This window comes from Ruditapes philippinarum, unplaced genomic scaffold (genome assembly GCF_026571515.1).
Source record: "Ruditapes philippinarum isolate M1 unplaced genomic scaffold, ASM2657151v2 ctg1534_1_1_1_1, whole genome shotgun sequence".
In the NCBI taxonomy this organism is placed as follows: Eukaryota; Metazoa; Mollusca; class Bivalvia; order Venerida; family Veneridae; genus Ruditapes; species Ruditapes philippinarum.
Genome location: NW_026858892.1, coordinates 85,410 through 109,047, shown reverse-complemented (window position 1 = coordinate 109,047; position 23,638 = coordinate 85,410). Strand labels below are relative to the sequence as shown.

At 34.8% G+C, this 23,638-nt stretch overlaps 1 protein-coding gene across 2 annotated transcripts; it reads right to left on the bottom strand.

Moving 5' to 3' along the window:
* LOC132754577 (heterogeneous nuclear ribonucleoprotein U-like protein 1) lies at positions 1–22,739 on the bottom strand. Of its 2 annotated transcripts, none has more exons than XM_060745233.1 (19): positions 22,467–22,739; positions 20,095–20,462; positions 19,605–19,811; positions 19,188–19,284; positions 18,381–18,522; positions 15,303–15,367; positions 13,878–14,017; positions 13,045–13,144; positions 12,412–12,524; positions 11,529–11,684; positions 10,807–10,914; positions 8,934–9,056; positions 7,324–7,452; positions 4,669–4,837; positions 4,135–4,320; positions 2,944–3,267; positions 2,239–2,393; positions 1,576–2,009; positions 1–1,088 (listed from the first exon to the last, which is right to left on the bottom strand). In XM_060745233.1, the coding sequence occupies exons 1-19, from the start codon at positions 22,597–22,599 to the stop codon at positions 827–829; spliced, it is 3,411 nt and encodes a 1,136-aa protein (XP_060601216.1). In that variant the 5' UTR covers positions 22,600–22,739; the 3' UTR covers positions 1–826. The 2 variants fall into 2 exon arrangements, with proteins under 2 accessions (XP_060601216.1, XP_060601214.1); XM_060745231.1 differs by having other exon boundaries at positions 2,944–3,270; positions 22,467–22,738.
* Between the last annotated feature and the right edge of the window lie 899 nt (positions 22,740–23,638).

Genomic DNA, 23,638 nt, shown 5'->3' with positions numbered 1-23,638 from the left:
TAAATGAAATCTTTACTTGTAAAACAATATGTAATGCACTTTTTACAAAATCTGAACATTTACAACAATTTTAAAATCATTTTTTCTTCACATTATATGGAATGACGTATTAAACCATGAAGAAAATTGCTTCCAACTATATTTGATTAACAATTTTTATGCACATAATGACATTTTGCAAAATATTTTTTGACAGAAAAAAAATGCAAATTTGACCACAAAAATTTAAATGAAACAATGGAATAATACAATGAGTATATACACGTGATGTAAGGTAAAATATCTTGCTTTTTTCATAACAGTGATAGACTTTCAGCAGAAGTGGCAACATATAGAACAAAAGCTCTAAATCATAGCAAAACTTACATGGCTAAAATACATTGCATAAAAAAAAATCAATCAAAACTGCTTCCCTCGTTCTCATTTATTTTAACCTTTTCAAAGCCCCCCAAAAAAAGAAATTTATAAAAAAATCTCAATTTATCTGAACACAATAGCATGTTTTTCCTTTCTCTCTAAATAAAGATTACCATTGACAATCTATTCATCACCATTAACAAATCCTATCTGCCAGTTACAATTCAATAGTATCAAAACATTCTATAGCAAGTTCTAAGACATAAAAGCACACATTGCCTTGAATTGTTTTAATTTGAATCACTTCAATGATCTTGACAATGAGCATATCCATTGACTGATCTCTGTAACTTTCTACAGGCCCTGAAACCAGCATTCTTCTTTTTCTTTAAAAAATTAACAGAAGATCTAGTCAAACAAAGTCATTATATGGACAAGAGTCTTTACTATCAACATTTTATATTAACAGTCAATATTTTAACAGTTTATGATGCTCCCCCCGTGCTAGTTCCCCCAGTAGTTCCGGTGGTAGTAGTGCCAGTGCCTGTAGCGGTACCAGTCTGTGGATACTGTCCGGCAGCCTGCTGACCGTACCATTGTTGATATTGCTGATTATACTGCGGGTTCCAATTAGGCCAGGTACCGGTATTGTATGCTCCCCATGCTGCAGCATTGTAAGCCTGTGCCGACTGAGATGGATCGGTTCCCTGTTGTTGTTGGCCATAACCCCACTGTAATATATTTGATAAGCATATTTTTAATACTGGATAATGTTTGGTTTACTTTCTTCACATGAACAAATCTGCTTAACACACCCATTTCATTTATAGCTGAAAACCATAGAAATATTACCAGAATCTAATCTTAAATAGATAAGTAACTATCCACTATTATTTCCAAGTACAGAATAAACTATGTAAGTTTCCTCCTCAACCTTTCTGAAGATTCTTGATCATCAGAATTAAAATATCAAACAAATCATTAGCCCTAAATACAAATTAATTAGAAAACAGCAAAATAGCTTTCTTCTTAATAAATAACACACCTTCATAAATTTGTACTAAATAGCTGAAACTGAAATCAGTGTTCATCTATATGATAATTAAGAACAGTGAGTAAAGCTGATCATTATAAAATCAAGTCCTTTTACTTCTACAGACAGATCTAGAAATTTTATTATTTTACAAACTTAACTGCATTACAAACAAAATGGCTCACCTGTCCATAGCCCTGAGTTCCCCAGCCCTGTTGCTGTCCCTGACCGCCCCAGCCTTGTTGACCCCAGGCTTGTTGTTGACCTTGCTGACCCGGAGTCTGATTACCCCAGCTGCTTTGATTGTACCCAGTACCACCTTGAGTGTTATAACTCTGCATACCACCACTACTCCCACCACTGCCTTGATTATAGCTGCCACCAGATCCATAGTTACCCCCGCTGCCACCACCACTTTACCACCGCTACCCTTGTTATAACCTGCCCCACCTCCACCACTACGACCTCCGCCACCGCCACCTTGGTTACCCTTGTTATATCCTCTATCACCGCCATAACCACCGCCTGCGGCGCCACCACCACCACCGCTGCCACCGTAACCTCTCTGTCTATCTCCATAACCACCACCACCTCCTCCCCCTCCACTACTTCCACTCCTCTATAACAGAAAATAAACATTATAACTGAAAATAATCAAAGAAACATATAAATGAACTCCATGTAAACAATTCTGATTCTTAACTTTACTACTACTAGTCACCGAAATTTACAGATATGCCTTGAGGCCAACTATTATTTCAATACATACTTTTGAAACAAAACTTTACAATACCCTCTTTTAAAACAGATTTCTTAACTAAAAAGAGCAATAAAAATTATTTACATACCCTGTCTCTATCAAATCTACCACCTCCGCCACCACCACCACGTTCATCACGTCCACCACCACCACCACCGCCTCCACCACCCCAGCGGTCTCTGTTACGATCTCCTCCACCTCCTCCCTGTCTACCACCACCACCACTACGATCATTGCGGCCACCTAGAATTATACAATATATATAGAATATACATAAAGGACAAATTCATGAAACAAAACATTATATTCTTTCAATTCATCCATCATCTGTTTACTAACTAATATATATTTGTTTTTCTTCTGCTTTTTTTTTAATCTACCATAATTATGAATTTGTAATCTCACATATTAAATGTCTTCTACAACAACTATCACTTTGATGATATTAAGATTATCATTTACAAAATGGCTCCCAAAATGGTTATAATTTTCATTTTTAAAGATATTTCTTTTTACTGTGCACTGTTACAGTTTCTAAAATGGTATCAAGTGGCCATATAACTGAACAATGTTTTGTTTGATTTTTTTTACTTTTCAGCCTTAGACAAAAAACACTTTAGCTACTTTCATAACAAATAATTTTAAGTAAGTATCATACATGGTCAAAATTAATTATTAAAACATTATAAACACAGGTTTATTCTCCTTTCAAAGGACGAATCATATTCATAACTGTGGTTTATCGTGCATTTAATAATACTTATTGACAAATGTGAAAACATGTCAAACTTACCTCCACCTCCACCTCCTCCCCATCTTCCACCACCAGCACCTCCTCCTCCGCCGCCACCACCACCACCCCAACGACTTCCGCCGCCACCACCACCACCGAAGCGTCCACCACCACCGTCTCTACCACCACTTCCTCCACTTCCCCATCTGTCTCTACCACCACCACCGCCTCCACGATCTCTACCTCCACCACCACCGCCACCACCCCATCTACTTCCTCCTCCTCCTCCACCACTACCACCACTGCCGCTGCTGCCACCACCACCACCGCCAGACCAACGACTGCCTCCACTTCGACGATCTCTATCTCTTCCAAATCCACCTTCTTCTTAGAAACAAAAGATCCCTTGTTTATTCAATGCCTTCTATCAATGCATGCATTCTTAAAATGAGCCTCGTCACGACAAAACCAACGTAATGCGTTTGCGACCAGCATAGATCCAGACCAGCCTGCGCATCCGCGCAGTCTGATCAGGATCCATGCTGTTCGCTTACAAACCCTATTACAAGTAGAGAAACTGATAGCGAACAGCATGGATCCTGATCAGACTGCATGGATGCGCAGACTGGTCTGGATCCATGCTGGTCGCAAATGCATTACGTTGGTTTTGTCGTGACATGGCTCAAATTAGGAACACTGCCATAATGGTCAGGATGTCTTCCTATCAACCCACCAATTATAGGTTACAATAATAATGTCATAATGTCACAAGGACTGGTCAAGTTCTAGGAAGTAGAATTGTTATACAATCTAGCAATATGTTAAAACTTGAAGAATTAATGTTAAAACTATGACCAATATATTCAGAGACCACCAAAACCATATCATTGAATTTAAAGGAAAACCTTATCAACGTCATATTTCAATACAAATAAACCAATAAATTTCCAGCAAATATTTCATCTAAATAAATTTTATCATAGAAGACAAAGTCTAAAGAGCCTGGTTAAGCCAAGTGATATTTTTCAAGAATATTTCAGACAATCACTGCTAAAAGATAACATTGGCTTGAAGTATCTCATTTGTAAATCTGCAGCTGTGTGGACAAAATAACAGGCCAATCCATACCGCAAGAATGTTAACTCCAATATAAGCATGAGCCTGACATAATATTCTGAGGACGTATTTGTGTACTTGTTATGTCAAAACATAACATAGAGATAATTCAATTTGAAGAAACCAAAGACTTACTTCTATCTCTTCCGCCCCTTTCGTCTCTAAATCTCTTCTCTGGAGGGGAGGGGGGAGGTGGAGGGGGCAGATTTTTCTGTCCCTCTTCTCTATACTGCTCTACTAAAGTCTCTGCTTCAGACCTTTGGAGCTCAGTAAACTCTACCTCATCGAACAGCATACCAACATCAGGTACCGTAAAATTTGCTGAAAATTCCCATCAAAATTAATGAATAACAGGCACCAGAATAGTGATCCAACGGAAAAACCAGAAGTTTAAACCATCTGGTTCAACCACATTTTCTCTAATAAACACCATATTTAGCACAGCTTTTTTCCCCCCAGGCAAACCCAATTTCCCGTCATACAAATCCAAAAAGAGTGAAAATAAAATAAGTTTTTTTTGTAAAACTTCAAAGAAAATGTGGTTGTAATATACATTTGTACATAGCATCAACAGACAATCAACATAAAATTAATGAAATAGCAATGAAAGGTTGTAAAACATGTGGTGTGCGAGTACAAGAAGGCTACAATAGTCGTGTCTTGCCCTACCTTTCATTTCATATATAGCGCTTTCTGGCACTTCCTTTCCTTCCACTTTTTGTTGAGCCTCAAACCGTTCTTTGTATGTTTCATCATCAGGTACAATAACAACTGCTCGCCTTGAGAAGCCTTCAAATGGCTGCATTTTACGTCTTCTAGCTGATGCATACACATTGGTCTAGCATGGCAGAGAACAAATATTTGCGTTTTAGTTATCACGGTTCCACAGACATACAAACTGCCATGAGTGACATCCCTCCAAGACAATCGCACTTGGAGAATGTCATAAAAATATATATACTTCATCAAACAAGCACTAAACTATGCAGTCTTAACTAGTGAATATCTGCAATATAGTCCAATAAAATGGCATGTCATTAATTGGTGTGCATATTATATACAAGGACTACACACTGTCTACTCGGCTCGTTTCAGCCATATCCGTACTCACCTATCAGTGGCCCTGAAAATGACTTCTCAGATTAAACAATCAACAACGGACATAAATAAGTTCACACTCATATGTGAGTATCAAAAAGCAACAGGGTGCTGTTTTTACAGCATGTAAACGTTCAACCTATGAGCTCAGCCATCAAGAAGAAAATTTTCGCAAACTCACCTTTAATGAATGTACTGAAATCTTTGGGCTTGCTTATAATCGACTTGCATCAAAATGACAATAATTCTAACAACAAACAATACAATTCATCAATAATACAACAAAAAATGTTTCAGAAAGTGCATAACCTTTGCAATTAAAATGTTTTAATAATGTATAAATCATATTTTATCATATAAAATACCTTCTGGCGTAGCAACCTTTCTTTCACTGAATGCAAGCTCCTCTACAGACAGTGCTCCTCTCTCATTAATTTTAACACATGTATATACAAGTATATTCACAATGCAAAATATTAAAAAAGAGAATAACATGTGGTACCAAGGCTCATTTGCTGTAGAGCTAAAAATCATGTATTCAATGTTTGAGGCAACAGTTTTCAACATATTGCATTTTATAAGCAATTTGGTCAAAAGGGGGTATAACTCCCAGACAGCTTTCAGAAAAATTCCACTTGACTTACAACTGCCTTGTCCATAAAAGCAAGTAGTGCAAGTTTCATGTTGATTATTTTTTTTAAGTATATGACAGAGTAGTGAACTACATGAAAGTTTTTGCGCTGTGACAATTACAACCCAGAAATCATAATAGTTCCGACTTTTTTTCGTGGAACCAACAAGCTATAAATGAGACATTGCATTTATATATTCAATGTTCTAAAATAAAAATATCTAAAATGTCAGTTCCAGCTTTGGAATGACTTAACTTTGTTGCTTCAACTGTTGACTTTTCAGTTTTGGTGCTGGTCTTTTTTTATCCAGGTAGATATCTAATCAAGTAACATAAGGTGAAACCAATATATTTATTTTTCCTCCAATTTATGCTCAGTTTTAGATATTTTTCAAACTGTGAGCAGAGTTTTTTCATGGCAAACATATACACAATAACAATATATAGTCAAATTTGAATACAGATATATATTTTTTTTGCAAAAACTTCTCATGAAACAAATCAATGCATGCATGCACATTTTCACTAATGGTGCTCTAAATGCCTTTTTTTATACAAAGATCTTCTCTGGATGAATTCTTTCTAGGTTTTAGAACCTCCTCTGAACTTCCATGAAAATGGCCTAGTTGAAAAATGCAATGTGCTTTATAACCAATGAAGCAGTATTGAAGCATAGCATATGTCATGTGACATACAAATGCACTAATTGCATGTTTCTCTGTGTCTAAGACTGCCAATGTTGATTTATTCAATTGCTGAAATAAAGTATTATTACAGTGCACAAATGAATCACTTTAAACCAAAATGCACACACACTTCTTCCAAAAATGTTAATCAGTTGTTTAGACATGTAATGAAAATGAAATATTTTTACCAAGAGATGGGATTTGATAGCGTTAAAAATTTAACAAAGAAACTTACTGAATGTAATATGAAAGTAAATATATAATGTACTTTAACGTATAATTATTTGTAACTCAACAAAACGTGAATGTGCATATAAATTTGGATTTAAAGTGACTCTTACAGTAGTATCAACATATGACTATATAAAACACTTTCATAATAAACTTTGATGCAAGTCAATAAAGAGCAAGCCAAAACATTTCTATTCATTACTTCTTCCTTCATCTTTCACTAATAAGAGTTCCTACTCCTAAATGAACCAGTGACCTCATTCTGAGACAAAATGTAAAGTAATAAACCTACCTCAAAATCTGTTGTTGGCTATCCTTAACTCCTGAAAAGGAACATTAAAAGAAAAACTCACCTGCATTACCTACCTTGATCAAAACATAAACTGGCATCTCAAGTTATATCTGAAAATCTTACCTTACCTCAGAATCCAGTTAACAATCTAAATACTTACACTAAGTTTTCATCATATGATGATCCTAAATACGTGTACACAGCACAAATTCTGCATCCAATCAGTGGCTATGGAAGCAGCCTTTGGTCGGAACTCCGTAACAATTTCTCTGGCAAGCTTTTGTCAAAGTCCTTAGACAAGGACAAATATATAAGAACAAACAGCAATATCAACTCCATAAATTTTTTAACAAAGATGACCAGTAACAACAATAGATCACACATACCTGATCTAGAATGTAGTTTCTCTTTCTCTTACTAGCAATATCAAGTAGACGATTCAAACATTTAGTTGCTTTATCAATCAGAACATCCCATCTGCCGGCATAGTTACGTTTCCTCGGCAGACCCATGACCTGGAACATAAACAAATCTTACCATCATATCTATTTACATTCTTTACACTTTCAAATACACCATATTATATATAAATCATTCCCATCACTGAAGTTCAATATCATAATGATAGGGAGATATTGGATATACATTTGAATAAACATTGGTAGAAAACTCAAATCTAACAATAAAAACAAGCTCACTGACTTAAATCCAACATAAGCTTTCCTTTGTTCTGTGGTCGCATTTCACATTTTTTATAAGGCTGATCACATTTATTGCAATGTCTTTTCATTTGAAAGATGTTTCTATCCGCACTGATTGTAGTCAAATTCATGTTACTGTTGTCATATTACAGCTTCTAGTGGATATTGTACACAGGTATGTAGGTAAATGCATCCAATCCTTTAATGTCATCATTTTCTTATGGTTTTCTTTTTGTGAGATCACAGTTCAGTGAAACTTGCATGCTGACATAGCACAATTCATATTTTTTTACATTATCTATCTTGTCAATCCATGGAGTTATACCCTAATGTAATGTAGTCACCACACCTCATTTAATATAAAAGCAGTTAATATACATGCAATGTACATTTTCGTACAAAGACGTTTTGTTTTTTTCGCAAAGAATAAGCATTTCAATAGAGCTATCAATTTTATATTATTCTCTTATTTGTTTATCACCTACCTCTAGGTTAACCTGATAATCTTGACTATGTCAGTGAAATCAAGGAAAATCTGCATAAAGAAACCATTTGTGTTAATATCTTATATAACTTTTTCTATACTTAAATTTTGACACAAAAAGAGCACTCTTACACAGTATTTCTTTATCAAGAAACAGTAACATTAACATCTTATGATAATGTTTCCGGTCAACAATTTCCATCATCTCCAAACTTCCTAAAAAAGTCTATTTTGTAACAAAGGGAGAGAAGGGATTTTCCAACATAATTATAGCAACAATTTTTTTCTCTCCTTTCAAATGAATCAACTGCTACAAGCAACTGTTATAAGGAGGATAAATCTCCAACCTGCTAACTATGTCCAATCCAACTACACAAACCTCTTTCTGAATCAAATGTCAACACACACAATTCTCCAACTAAGAAGATTTCTTTAAAACAATATTTTCCATGCTGATTAAAATATCTGTTCAGTATCTACAAACACAGATTGTTTCACCATCCACTGCATTTTGAAACTTAAGACAATGCAACATTTTTATATTTTATAATTTACCAGCACTTGCTTCCATTTTCCTATCGAGGATTTATTTCTCATAAGCTTTCTTTATTTCATATTTCTAGAAAATATAGCTTAGTTTCACCATCGGCATATCAAAGAATACATAAGATAACATTGAATGCCTCTTCCATTATCACAATGCATCTGCAATTTACAGCTTTTTTTATCCTTAAAATAAACAGTTTCACACCCATCAAACAGTCCCTGAAAAGAAATTTTATATTCACAGCAAGAATACAACTCAATTTACCTTCATTTTATCAATGATAGAATTAGTGCCAAGAATGTTGAATTTAGCGTTGGGATTTTCCTCGTTGTATTTATCGACCCATGTTGTCTTTCCACTGGCAGGCAATCCTACCATCATGATAATCTGTAAAATATAAATTGTCATGTTACCCTGTCATTTATATCTTTACAAGGCTTCCCCCCCCCCCCCATGTCTATAAAGCAGGAGCTTTTTAATGGCTTTCCCAAAAGAAAATTTCTTTAAAATAATGCAGTTTTCCCCTAAAATTGAATTTACATCAAGTTTTTTTTCCTGTTTGCAAATAAACCTTATCTGCTTCCCCAACCTGTGAGAAAAAGCCCTGCAGTTTAACACAGACATAATAGAACAAGAGCACCGCTAGGCGGAGCATTATATGCCCGAAAGTGTTTTTTTTTTAGTAAGGATGAAGCATTTGTAAGACATGGGAATTCGCTGTTCATCCTATAAAATTTTACAGCTGTAGGTTGATTAATACTTAAGTTATTTATAATGACCTTAACCTTTGACCTTGTGACCCCAAAATCATTAGGAGTCTTCTACCTTATATGGACAATCATCCTAAGAAGTTTGAATATTGTGTGCCAATTGGACCTTTGATTATGCTCTAGAAACTGTTTTCAGTATTAAGGTAAAAGTGACTTTGACCTTGTGACCCCAAAATCAATAGGGGTCTTCTACCCAATATGGCCAATCATCCTAAGAAGTTTGAATATTGCGGGCCAAATGGAACTTACGTTATGCTCCGGAAATTGTTTTTGGTTTTAAGGTAATTGTGACCTTGACCTTTGACCTTGTGACCCCAAAATCAATAGGGGTCTTTTGCCCAATATGGACAATCATCCTATGAAGTTTGAATATTGTGGGCCAAATGGAACTTAAGTTAAGCTCCGGAAACTGTTTTCAGTTTTAAGGATATAGTGGCCTTGACCCTTGACATTTTGACCCCAAAATCAATAGGGGTCATCTACCCAATATGGACAATCATTCTATGAAGTTTGAACACTGTGGGCCAAATGGAACTTAAGTTATGCTCTGGAAACTGTTTCCAGTATCAAGGTAATAGTGACCTTGACCTTTGACCTTGTGACCCCAAAATCAATAGGGGTCTTCTATCCAATATGGCCAATTATCCTATGAAGTTTGAATATTGTGGGTCAATTGGAACTTAAGTTATGCTCCGGAAACTGTTTCCAGTATCAAGGTCATAGTGACCTTGACCTTTGACCTTTTGACCCCAAAATCAATAGGGGTCTTCTACCCGCTATGGACAATCATCCTATCAAGTTTGAACATTGTGGGTCAATTGGAACTTAAGTTATGCTCCGGAAACTGTTTTCAGTATCAAGGTAATAGTGACCTTGACCTTTGACCTTTTGACCCCAAAATCAATAGGGGTCTTCAACCCAATATGGACAATCATCCTATGAAGTTTGAACATTGTGGGTCGAATGGAACTTAAGTTATGCTCCGGAAACTGTTTTCAGTTTTAAGGTCATAGTGACCTTGACCTTTGACCTTTTGACCCCAAAATCAATAGGGGTCTTCTACCCAATATGGACAATCATCCTATGAAGTTTGAACATTGTGGGCCAAATGGAACTTAAGTTATGCTCCGGAAACCAAATTGCTAACGGACGGACGGACGTACGGACGGACGGACGGACAGACGGACGGACGGACGGACGGACAGACGGACGCCAGGGGGTATAACATAATATGCCCTTTCGGGCATATAAAAATAGCAATAAATGTAATTCAATATAAAATGACCAGATGCAGCAACAATATGCCCCTCAAATATTTTTTGTAGCAATAATATAAATCAGCTTTAAGACTAATGGTAACCACTAACCTCACAATCTTCTTTTTTCTCTGGCTGTTCCGTTCCTCGTACTCTTTCTTCAAGTGGTACAACATCAATGAAGGTATAATCTTCCTCCAGGGGAAAATATGGCTCTTCCTGAAAAGTTAATACAAATTACTAATTGTTAAAAACTTTCATACACTAGGCCTTAACACTCAGTCTGCTATATTTCTATAATGAATCTGTCCAGCTTTGAATTTGGAACAGTCCATTCAAAGTTCAAGTGATTTCAATGTCAAAATACAAAAATTGACCTGCCAACAGTATAGAGCCTGGTCAGACTGCACGGAAGTGCAGGCTGGCCTGGTTCTATACTGGTGGCAAAGGCTAATCACTTTTGGTTCCAGCAGTTTAAGGGTTAATAAAGAATATTCTCTTTTACATTGAAAATAGTGAAAAGTGAAAACCAAAACAATCAAAAGTAAATTTTGCAGAAGGTATTTTTGCATCTGTTTTTGGACAGCAGCAGTTTATGCATGTGATTATTCATGCATGCTCCCAATCATTGGCTTCAGCAGAATTCAACATTGTGGAACTTTGCATGGGTCAATTTCCTACTATTCAATGAAAAGCAGCCAATATTCCCAATGTAAAAGAATGATTGCTAAATGACAAGTATTGCAACATTTGATTATAACATCAAAATTCCAACAAAATGAAAATCAATGATCTATAACATAGACTTTATCATTGGTTTATATTTCCCTTACCTTGGATCCAAAGTTACACTCAAATGATGTATTTTTTGTCAGGATATGTGGAAACATGGCCTTCTCCCCAAGCTCGGACTTCTCAAACTCAAAACAGATGCCAAGGTGCTTGCCATTCTTAGCATAGGAGATCACACATGGATCCGAATCTAAATCCTGTAAAAACAATAATGATTTAGAGTTAAAGTTGATAAGAACCTCATAATTTAAATAGATGTTATTCTAAATCAAACAATCTGAACTATCATGTTATAAAACACAATATGTGGAAAATTCACTGAAAGGAAATACTTAAGAATTAAGACCAGCAAGTGGAAAATTAATGAACCAAACTAGTCTAAAACGAAGGGTAATCATACAAAGTTCTTACATAACAAATCAGGACAGTTTTACATCTGGGGTTACAAAAAGAGATCCTGTTTAGTTATTTCATTTGTTTACATTATTTAATATCAAGATTTAAATTTCTAAACTTTAGCAGGCAAAAAATTTGCATAATAATGCAGTTCTAGAATGGTAACAACAGCAATTCATAATTAAAACAAATGTTCTTGGAGTTAATTCTATGAATTTGTTTTTCTGGTTTTACACAAATTTTAACAGATTCTTAGGACATATCACAGCAATCAATTCAGCTAAAATGCTTTCATGGATAACTAACAAGTAATTATCAACTTCTCCGCAAGTTACTGACTATTAATTTCAAATGATTTCAGAATCAGTGCCGAGATGCAAATGTGACCATGAGACTCAATGTTCGAAATCAATTGTCCCTACTATAATTTGTTTCACCCATCGACCCAGTGACCCCTGGATTACTAATTTCAATGCTCCCTCTATCGAGGTAAGCAGGTGGACCTATAGATATATGAAATGTACTTACAATGTAGGCTGTTATAACATCTTCAGCAGTGAATGTCTCACCGTAATCATTGAACTTGAGATTTGTTGAAGATTTGGCTGTACCACCATAACCAAAAGATAGGGCTTCTTCTCCTGTATAATATAGAACAATACAATGAATTAAAACAACTTAATTAAACTTTATAATATATTCTTCCATCATGACATCTGTACTTTAAATTCAACATTTTCTCAGTGTTTTGGTCCTGGAGTTTTTATTTTTCCTTGAACTGTTAACAGTATCAAAAGTTATTGAAACTTCATAATATTGCCTGATACTGTAACACATTCCATCCCAGTTTATATATTTTCACAACTCAAAAACTTCCCGATACTGCCGACATGGATTTGATCGCAAACAAACATTGTATTTAAGTAATATTCAATCATTTTCCATCATTTTTTTTCAAAGAAAGGGAAATAGTTCTGGAACTTTTCCCAACAACAGTCATTGATTTTGAAAGTTTTTCCAGCAAAATAGTCACTATTTTTGAAAGTTTTTCCAGAAAAATAGTCATTACTTAAAGAAGTTTTCCAAGCATCATTTTTCTAAACAACAGCATCAATCATTGTTTCTGGATCTAATAAAGAAGGGAAATGAAAGGATACCTACCTAACAGTAGATTGTTGTCATCAGTTGACCATCCAACTCTCAGTACATGAGGATTTGTCTCCTCTGGTCCGAGATGCTCTACAGGCAAATTTTCTAACAACTGAAAATACAGATCATCTTATCAAAACTAGCATCCAAATGTATTACGATATGTTAAGGTAACACAATACAATCTCAAACGCTTGACAAGTTCAAATTTTATTTGCAAATCTGCAAATCTCTGCCTTTGGCAATAGACACAAGTCATTTACAAATACAGCACTTGAAATATAGCAAGAATGAAAAAAAATTACTTGACAAATTCGCTTATAAGGCATATTATTCACACCAAAGCATAATTGTACTAGACAACACATATTGCACATTATTTTAGTGATCATGTTGACAACATTAGTTTCAAACAAATCAATGACATGCTTTTAACTTGAACTTTTAACTTGACTCAATGTTTGTTTTTTTCTTATAATGATTAAAACACATTCTTTAGTCATATCTCAACAGTCAACCGATCTTAATTGCTAAATCTTTGATAAACAGTAAGTGCCAAAATCCTGACTGATCCAACTTTAATTCTAAATCAGCAGTGAGAGACAATGAATATTTCATTTAAACATTCAAAATATTTGAGACTAAAAATCAACATGGAAGAGCACCGTTCATTAAATACAGATCCTAAATTATCTTGTCAGAGAGAGCATCCACAAGTGGAAACAAACAAGATAGGGTAAACATTATGAGGCAAGCATTATGAAGTGAGATTAATTATAGCAAGATTATGAACTGAAAAGGACCATAATCTAACACACAGAGATGAAAAAGACATTTAAACTTACTTTCACTTCAAAAGCAACATTGCCCGATTTTACGCCATATGTTCCTCTAACACCCGCCCATACCATAGCAAACCCTTCATCATGACTTGGCTTTCCTGTTAAACCGTCCTTGCTAATCTTGAGGGACAACTCACCATTATCTAAATAACATAAGTTTATGAAAGTATAACTAGAAATGTGTCCATAGGACACGGGTGCCCCCACTGCGCCACTGTTCTGTCAATCTTTTTACTAAGTCAAGGGAAATAACTCTACAAATACTGGATAAATCAACAAGCGAAACCCCAGGTGCAAATCTAAATATGCTGAGCAACCTGCCCATAAGGTTTAATGACTATGTCAAATCCTTTTTGAGTAACTTGCGACACAAGTTGAAAATTGCAAAAAAGTTTCTAAGTGAAGGGCAATAACTCTAAAAATTCTAAATAAAATCCAGACGAAAATACCTGGTGCACAACTGCACATGCTGATCAATATTCCTGTAAAGTTTCATGACTCTAGGTCAAATATTTTTTGAGTTACATGCGACACAAGTTGAAAATTTGCAAAATTTTACTAAGTCAAGGGCAATAACTCTGAAAATACTAAAAATATCCAGACGAAAATACCCAGGTGCACAACTGCACATGCTGATCAACATTCCTGTAAAGTTTCATGACTCTAGGTCAAATATTTTTTGAGTTACATGCGACACAAGTTGAAAATTGCAAAGTTTTACTAAGTCAAGGGCAATAACTCTGAAAATACTAAAAATATCCAGACGAAAATACCCAGGTGCACAACTACACATGCTGATCAACATTCCTGTAAAGTTTCATGACTCTAGGGCAAATACTTTTTGAGTTACGTGCGACACAAAAGTGAACGGACGGACGGAAGGACAAGGGTAAATCTAAATGCCCGCCACTTACGTGGGGGCACAAAAATATCACTAATAATCCAAGTTATTACTTCTATCACATAAACAATCCAAGTTATTTTAATATATCTAATTTTGAGTTTGAGTTAATTGAAGCCTTTATTGTTGCTTCTTTGTTATTTTCTTTACCGCTGGTTTTTCAGTGAAGTGCAAAATATATAACACTATCATTATTAACCAATTTCAATTAAAGGGACTTTAAAACAGTCATCCAATTTAGCACTGGCCCGGTGTAAATTAATTCGGGCCAGTGTAAATTTTAAGAAAATTTAGTTAAATATATAGAATTAATTAAAACTGGAATTCAAGCCAGTACATTCAAAACCTTAAATTCATTGACTGTTAAAACATCATTATTTCATTACATAACATATCAATACAAATGATTAATGAATAGATTGCATGAATACTTATATATATAATGTTAATCAACACTCAATATTTGTATCATTAAATCAACAGTCAATATTTCTATCATTAAAAAATGGAGACAAAATAAAACTTACATCTATCTAGGGTAACATTTGTTAAGGCTTTCCAATCATCTGTCTCTGGCTCTATGGGAGATCGTCTACAAAAATATATCACAAAGTTTACACATTTCAGGGAAATAAATCAACTACTTGACCTAAAAACCTAAAAAAAATCATCATAAAGACTACAGAACAGAAGAATTCCCAAATTCCTCAAAATAAGACTAGGTTAGTCACTCATAAAAGTGTATTTAGGTTAAAGATTAAAGGTACCTGAACAGCTGAACAGCCCTTATACTTTAAATGTACAACAAAAACATTAATTTATCTCCTGATATGATAAAAAATTAAGCAGTCATGCATCAATGAAACATATTTTAAATCGATTTAGTTTCAGTTTAAGGGAACTCAATATTTCAGGAAAATACACTAAATACAAAACAAAAATAAATATAATATCTTACTTTGATAAAGGTCGTTTTTTATCCATTACAAAAGGCTAATCATTAATAACTGTGTTGAAACCGAAACTAAACTTGGATTTGTAACACACCTCTTTACTTCGAGGATAAAGTACAAACTATTTCAAGATATTTCACAATATGTAAACAATCATTTTACATTATCACATGGTAGGCTCAAGTCATTTACATTATTGATTGTCATACTTTTATTTACTTATTGATAGGTAGACACTAAATATTGATAGGTAGACACTAAATAAACCTTTTTTTTAAATGCTCATTTATCTAGGTACTACTAGTTTATATGAACTTGTATTCTGTTGTAAACCCATTACTGCATGAGCATTTTGTGAAAAATGGCTGTTTTCATTGAAAAGTATCCAGTTACAAGTTCAAATTGCTATTTAATTATAAAAACTGCTTTAATACTGATCAAACTTGGCTGGACCATTGCCTTTGTAACAACATGCTCAGTCTAAAATTTCCTGTTAATACCATGGCAACATGGAGGGGACATCTCAAAATTGCCAAAAATCACTATTTTTCTTCAAAATGATTTCAAAGTGCTGGAACTTCTCAACAAATTGAGATAGAGTCAAAGGCTTTTCAGCGTTGGTTAATAAGGGTGTAACGTTTTACCGGTATACCGATATATTGCAATATGAAAAAGATTGCATTTGTGAAAAATGCTATGCCACCGCATTAATACAACACTAAATAGTAATGTAGGAACAGAATTTTTTTGTTTCTTTACAATTGAAGATTGCCATAATGCAATGCATAGATCACTGACCTATCTAATTCTTATTATCAGATTAGTAGTTAAAACTATTGTTATTCAAATAAAAGATCAGAGTAGGAATCTATCAATGCAGTTGAGTCTATTGAATTTGGTGGTGAAGGTCATATTTCACATGGCAAAAATTCCACGACTGTACATCAAAGGACAACACAGTAAGACACTTTGTCAAAATCTATGCCAGCTGATATCAAAGTTCAAATATCACTTTGCATCTTAATCTGTGCACATGGTTCAAATTTCATAGCTGCACATCAAAGGACAAGAAAGTAGGTCACATCATCAAAATCTAGGTCACCTGATATCAAAGTTCAATTTTACAACTAAAACTGTGCACAGTCAAAATTACATGGCTATACATCAAAGGACAAGAAAGTAGGCCACTGTCCCCTTGGGAAAGGCAAAATTTTTAATTCAAACAATCTTGATACAGGTCCACCAAACAACATTTCATGTCAAATATCTAAGCTGTAGCTTTCTCCAATTCAGAAAAAAATTGTTTTAGTTTCTGTTTTTACTATGTGTACATAATGAAAATCAATGCCCTCTCAGCAGGGCCAATTTTGACACCAGGGGCAAAATTTGAACAACTTTGGTAGTGGACTTATGGATGATATTATAAAGCAAACATCAAATCTCTAAGCCTTGTACCTTCAGACAAGAAGATTTTTAAATTTTTTACTGTATGTATATAGTGAAAATTAATGACCCCCAGAGGGGCAAATTTTGACCCCAGGACTATTATTTGAACAATCTTTCTAGAGGTTCATTACAAAAGATTTCAATCAAAATATAAAGGTGATTTTTTAAAGTTTTTACTATATACTATGACCCCCGGGCGGGGCTAATGTTGACACTAGAGGCAAAATTTGTGCAACTTTGGTAAAGTACCTACAGATGATATTATTTACCAAATATCAAAGCTCTAAGCCTTGTATCTTCAGACAAGAAGGTATTTTAAGTTTTAACTATATGTACATATAGTGAAAATCAATGACCCCCAGGGCGGGGCCAATTTTGACCCCAGGGCTAAAATTTCAACAATTTTGGTAGAGGTTCACTACACAATTTTTCATGCAAAATATCTTAACTCTAGCCTTTGTAAATTTAGAGAAGATGATTTTTTAAGTTTTTACTAAATACATATAAGGAAAACTACGGCCCCCGGGGCGGGGCTAATTTTGACACTAGACTACACAATGTTTCATGCAAAATATCTAACCTCTAGCATTTGTCAATTGCTAGAAGAAATTTTTTTAAAGTATAAGGAAAACCAATGACCCCGGGGCAGGGCCGATTTTGACCCCAGGGCTATAATTTGAACAATCTAGGTAGAGGTCTACCAGACAATGCCTTATGCAAAATATCTAAGCTCTATGCCTTTTGGGTCTTTACAAGAAGGTATTTTAAGTTTTTACTATATGTACATATAGTGAAAATCAATGACCCCGGGGCGGGCCGATTTTGACCCCAGGGCTATAATTTGAACAATCTTGGTAAGGGTCTACCAGACAATGCCTTATGCAAAATATCTAAGCTCTAGGCCTTTTGGGTCTTTACAAGAAGGTATTTTAAGTTTTTACTATATGTACATATGTACACACAGGTGAATCGCTATATGTTGCGGTGGCATAAAAATTAAAATCCCCATTACCAGTCACAATTTTGTGAAAATAATCAGAAAACATTCAAACATTTGCAAAATTGAAACAATATTTTGTTTGTTATCATACAGTTATTGTTTATTTAACTTTCTGAGGAGACATGGCCACACCGGATGCAAATGGTCATCTCAGTCTCTCGGAGACATATCAATACATTAACAAAAGAATTTACTGATGAACTTACGGGCGCCTCCTAACTTTAGGTTCCTGTACTGGTGAAGGCTTTCTTTCACGAGATCTATCTCTACCACCAGATCTGCGACGGTCCTTTTCACGAGAACGTGACCTAGATCTTGAATATGACCTTTTCCTTTTATCACCTCGTTCTAAAAAAAGAACATAATATGTGTATCAAAAACATTAATGATAACAATTGAGTTCATTCTTTGTCTAATTTGGCCTCTATAATATCACATCAATATGTCTTAAATAAGAATAAAGAAACAGGAAAATCCTAAACAGAAACAGGACTAGGCTGTTAAAGTTAAACAAGAGGAGCCATGGTCTAGTGGTTACGGTGTCTGCCTCTCAACCCAGGGATCATGGACTTGAGCCCTAATCGGGTCATGACCATGTTTCTCCATATGACACCAGTATTTTACAAGAAGTTGTTTCGCAATCAAGCTTAAATAAATATGTTTAAACCAAAGTTAAACATCAATTTTGAACTGTATTTCTGTCATACACTGGTTGGCATACAGTACTTGTCATGTTCCCATATTGTGTACCAGTACACACTTTCACACCATAAAGTTGCTGCTCTTTACTCCACATCAATCACACAAACCATAAACTGGTAAAACGACTTGATTGAAAACGTTGAAATTTAATTAAAATACTTGCCCTGCCTACGACTTCTGGCGAAACAATCTGCACTCTATAAAGCTCATTCCTAAATAAACTTCTCTCTCCTTATTTATATATATATCTGAATGAACATATGAGATTTTACACTTCATTCAAGACGGAATAAAATCTGTATAATTTTTACCATGTCTATCTTTATGATCATCAAGCTCTTGCTTCTGCTCCGAGTCATCTTCCATATGATCTCCATTCATCTGTTCACCTTCCTTTTCTTCCTTGACCTTTAAAACAACAGAAAATACACAAATGACAACTATGTTTTTTTATTCAGTTCCCAATGTTAAAGCAATCTTAGGAGGAGTTCAATATCTTTGACCTTACTATTAATCAATCATATGTTTGTTTGTTTGTTTGTTTCATTTTACGCCTTTTCCCAACAGTATTTCAGTCATATAGGCGGGTAGTTTCCTAACCATCGTTCCTGGTGAGTTACACCAGTAATTGACAACCTTCCTCCGCGCTAATCAATCATATAATTATTTTTCAATTAGTATCATGGAACAGAAGAAAATGTAAAATCAAATGTCAACACAATTAATACCTCTTGCTTTACTCCCTCCATAGGCTCCTCCGTATTGGAAACTGCCTCATCACCTTGTGCATTGTCATTTTCTTTCTCAACCGGTTCTTCTTTGATTTCTTGCTGGTCCATAGGCTCAGCTTCTTCCTTAACTTTTTCAGTGTCATTAGTCGGTTTAGGGGCAGGCTCTTTCACTGGCTCAGGTGTTTTTTCTGGTTCTGCCTCGGGCTGTTTACAAAATAAATTTTACTTTTATCATTATTAGCAAACAATGTAAAATGATATTGTTTTTTGTGTACAATTAATCTATTTGGAATGTATAAAATGTAGCATTTAATTAACAATTTATTTCAACCTGTCTATAGGCCTGTTACCACCTATTATCCATAAACATAATGAAACAGCTCTTCTTATGAATCGTTTAAGTTTTACACATAATAGATTATACACCTGTTGATTTATAAAGCTTGTTTGCATTTAGTAAGACAATGTCTGAATTTGTAAAAAATACCTCAGGCTCCGGCTCAACCACTGGCTCGGGTTCTGGCTCAACCACTGGCTCAGGTTCCGGCTCAACCACTGGCTCAGGTTCAGGCTCAACCACTGGCTCAGGTTCCGGCTCAACCACTGGCTCTGGTTCCGGCTCAACCACTGGTTCGGGTTCCGGCTCAACCACTGGCTCTGGTTCCGGCTCAACCACTGGTTCGGGTTCCAGCTCAGCAACTGTTTCTGGCTCAGCCACAGGCTCTGTCTCAGACTCAGATTGTTGCGAGGCTTCCTGAGAACTTTCATTAAGACTTTCAGAAGTATCTTGTGAGGTATCTAAAGCCGAATTCACTGACAAGTCTGCATCTGCTGTTTCACTTCCATCATCTCCAGCTAAAATTTTGAAATAAATTCGTATGAAAGTGCATTCAGTTTTAGATGCAAAATCAAGTAATTTAAGACTTCACACAAATTTTCAACCAATTAAGTAAGTAATCAAAGACAATAAGCACTTGTACATTTAGTTACATATTTTTCTAACCAATGCCTTAATATTAATCAAAGCACAGAAGGCGCTGAATTTGTTTGGGTCTCAGAATGTCAGAAAGGTGAAGGTTGTGACATTATAAAACAATTTGTTTTTGTATAGTGCCACCAATGCTTTCCAGCGTTTTAATTGTAGTAAATTGGCTATAAGACTAATTGCAACACTGATATTTGATCCAATGTTTATTTGACTTAAACAATTTGAAAAAAATGTGTTGCCTTAACTGGGATTTGAACTCCAGACCTCTCGCTTCCTAAGCGAGCGCGCAAACCCCTCCACCACGGTGGATATACATATTTACGGCCTGAAGCAAATCATATTATTCTAGTTAGGGTTTGTAACGACGCTAACTGTTGTTTAACTATTGTGTAAATAATCATGGCGCTTACTTAGTCCTATAAATATGACGTCGCTTTGAGATATTTTTGCTTCTGGGCAAAGCAACGTCATATCAAAATTGCTCAAAAACCCATAGCATGTTCCGCCAGAAAATCGGGCGGAACGAAAAACAATTAAGACAGCCTGTATTTACAATGGTTTTGACCTATTTATGAACAAAACTAAAAAATAAATACCTTTTGTCAAAATAATTAAACTGTCACATCCGAAAAATCATGATTAAATCCTTTCACATACTTAAATTCCATATTCAGCCGATAAACAAATGGCGGCCACACAGTGCGCGAAATCTGATTGGCTAATTCAAATGCAAGGGTTTAACTGAGTCAGAACAATCTAACGGAATATTTTTTTAACGAAATAATTGCCCATGCACCGTCAGTGTATTTGAATATATTTTTCCGTTCAAAAATTTGGAATTGATAAGTACATTGTTTGAGAATTTTTGTGTATGATTGAGCATGAAATTGAAAGAAAAGAAGATAAGCTTTTGAATAAAGCTTGAAAGGCAAGACAATAGACATATTTTGAACTTTTTATGATGCTATGCGTTTTTGAGCAATAACTATTAGACGTCGGGCTTGACCTACAAGAACTATAACAAGCCTGTAACGTCTAATATATTGGACTAGGCACTTACTATAAGCATGTATATCTATAAAGAATAACACAGTATTAGAAATCTTCAACTATTCGGGAATTATTTTGCTTGAAAATTAATCCGCCTGTCATGTGACCATATTTATGCAGTGATCTCCCCTAAATTTTTCGGCCCAAGTGTTACATATGAAGGGAAGTAACGGCTTCAAAAAAGCGGCCACTTTCGGCACTTGCAATTAACAGCATTAGAGTCTGAAATTTCGCTACCATTATTTGTTTGGTCTGACGACCCAAGCGCATAAAAAATTAATTGTTCCATGAACTTTGAGTACACTGTAGCCCGGGGTTCTATGATATCAAGGTACTTAACGTTTATCGGAAAATATTTAAATATAAATATCATAAGAGAGTGAGATTTTTAGTCCATCTTATAAGTGAACCTTTTCCAGAACTGTTTGTCAAAAAGTTATTTCAAAAGAACCAATAAAAATGAAATTTTTTAGAATATTTTCAATGACTGCCATTTTGGGTAATTTCATTATACTAACATCTAAAATCGTTTATGATTACACTAAGCAGGTATACATTGAATTGAGAGACAGCTATGACTATGAGATTCAAGGGAATCTGGCTCTTATCAAATAGACCTCTTGGTTCTTTTACAATTTTTTTTATACAAATTGATAGCTGATCCGCTTCGAGTTAGTTCAGGGCCGAGTTGACCCAAAATTCTTGCAGGATATCCTTGCAGACTTTAAACATTTTAAACAATGATGAACATTCGCAACTTTGAATTTAAAACCATGCGCTTCATTTAAACACAATACATATACAAATTACATCTAAATTACCTATTAAGGCCTTCTTCAAACGTGAGATCAATATAGATTTCTTTCCCTTTGTATCAAGACCACGCGCCCCAAGTTCTTTCTGAAGATCTGCTACCCTCAGCTTGTCAAGCTTGCCTGGATCAAGCTCACTCATTTTTTTTACTTTTTGTTTATTTTGTTAACAAGTATTTTGCATCAGTTTGCCGTAAATTATTTTCAAATTTGTTGTTACACAATACTTCTACCCGCTATGTCTTTAAAATGGCTGCAGTGCGGAAGCATGTAGGTGATGTAAAATTTAAGAAATTTTAGGTTTCGTGTTAAACGAAAACATTATTTTTTCAGAACTAACTGAGTAGTCTCCCATTGATTTGAAAGGTAAACATTCTAAAGGAGCTACTAATGTCAAAATATGAAAATTGCTGGAGGAAAACTTTTTGGCAATTTACAGACCAGTTAGTATTTTTTCAAAATTATAGAATGGGTGTGTAAAATGATTTGTATGTGACGATTTTTAAATGTTTTATTTTTGATGAGATACAAATGTACTGTACAGTTGTATCATGTCCTGATGGTTGTACAACTGCTTTCGAAATTACATTGCATTTCAAATCTTCAGAGATATCTTTTATTTCTATTTGAATTCTATTTGAAAACCAGTTTATGAATTATGAAATTATATGAGTTATGATAGAGAATCTAATAATACGAGGGTTGTTCAAAAAGTAATAGGACTAAGAGTCTTATGTCTCCATATTCCATTAGATTTTAAATATTTTCATATCCACGGCAATAGTTAATTGTTGTCTACAACCTCAGCATAAGTTTATTGAATCATTGCGCTAAACGCGTGTTCCCTATGATATTAAATAACCATGGTAACACACACCCGGCGCAGCGCATCAAAAATATTTTGACGCTAATTTGTACTTTCAGTTTATTTATAATATGTTGTCTTTTCCCCCCAATATTTCACCAACACATTTTATCATATTAAAGTGTCATATTGTCCAAATTTGACGTCATTCAGACAAGAAATCGCTAAACTTTAACGTTTTGAACAGCAGTGATAATCGCGTTTAATGTAGAAAAATGACGTTCGTTGAAAAACTTAAAATGTGTACGATCATTAAATTTTGCCAACAAATAGGCCCTACTCCTTCAGCTACTTATGAAAAGATTAAATTTTCACA

Coding starts and splice junctions, on each gene's coding strand:
- LOC132754577 (XM_060745231.1), bottom strand. CDS start 22,599: ATGAGTGAGCTTGATCCAGGCAAGCTTGACAAGCTGAGGGTAGCAGAT. Junction 9,057..10,806: donor AGAAAAAAGAAGATTGTGAG/GTTAGTGGTTAC, acceptor TATATTTTACAG/ATTATCATGATGGTAGGATT. Junction 2,010..2,238: donor GTAGATTTGATAGAGACAGG/GTATGTAAATAA, acceptor TTTCTGTTATAG/AGGAGTGGAAGTAGTGGAGG.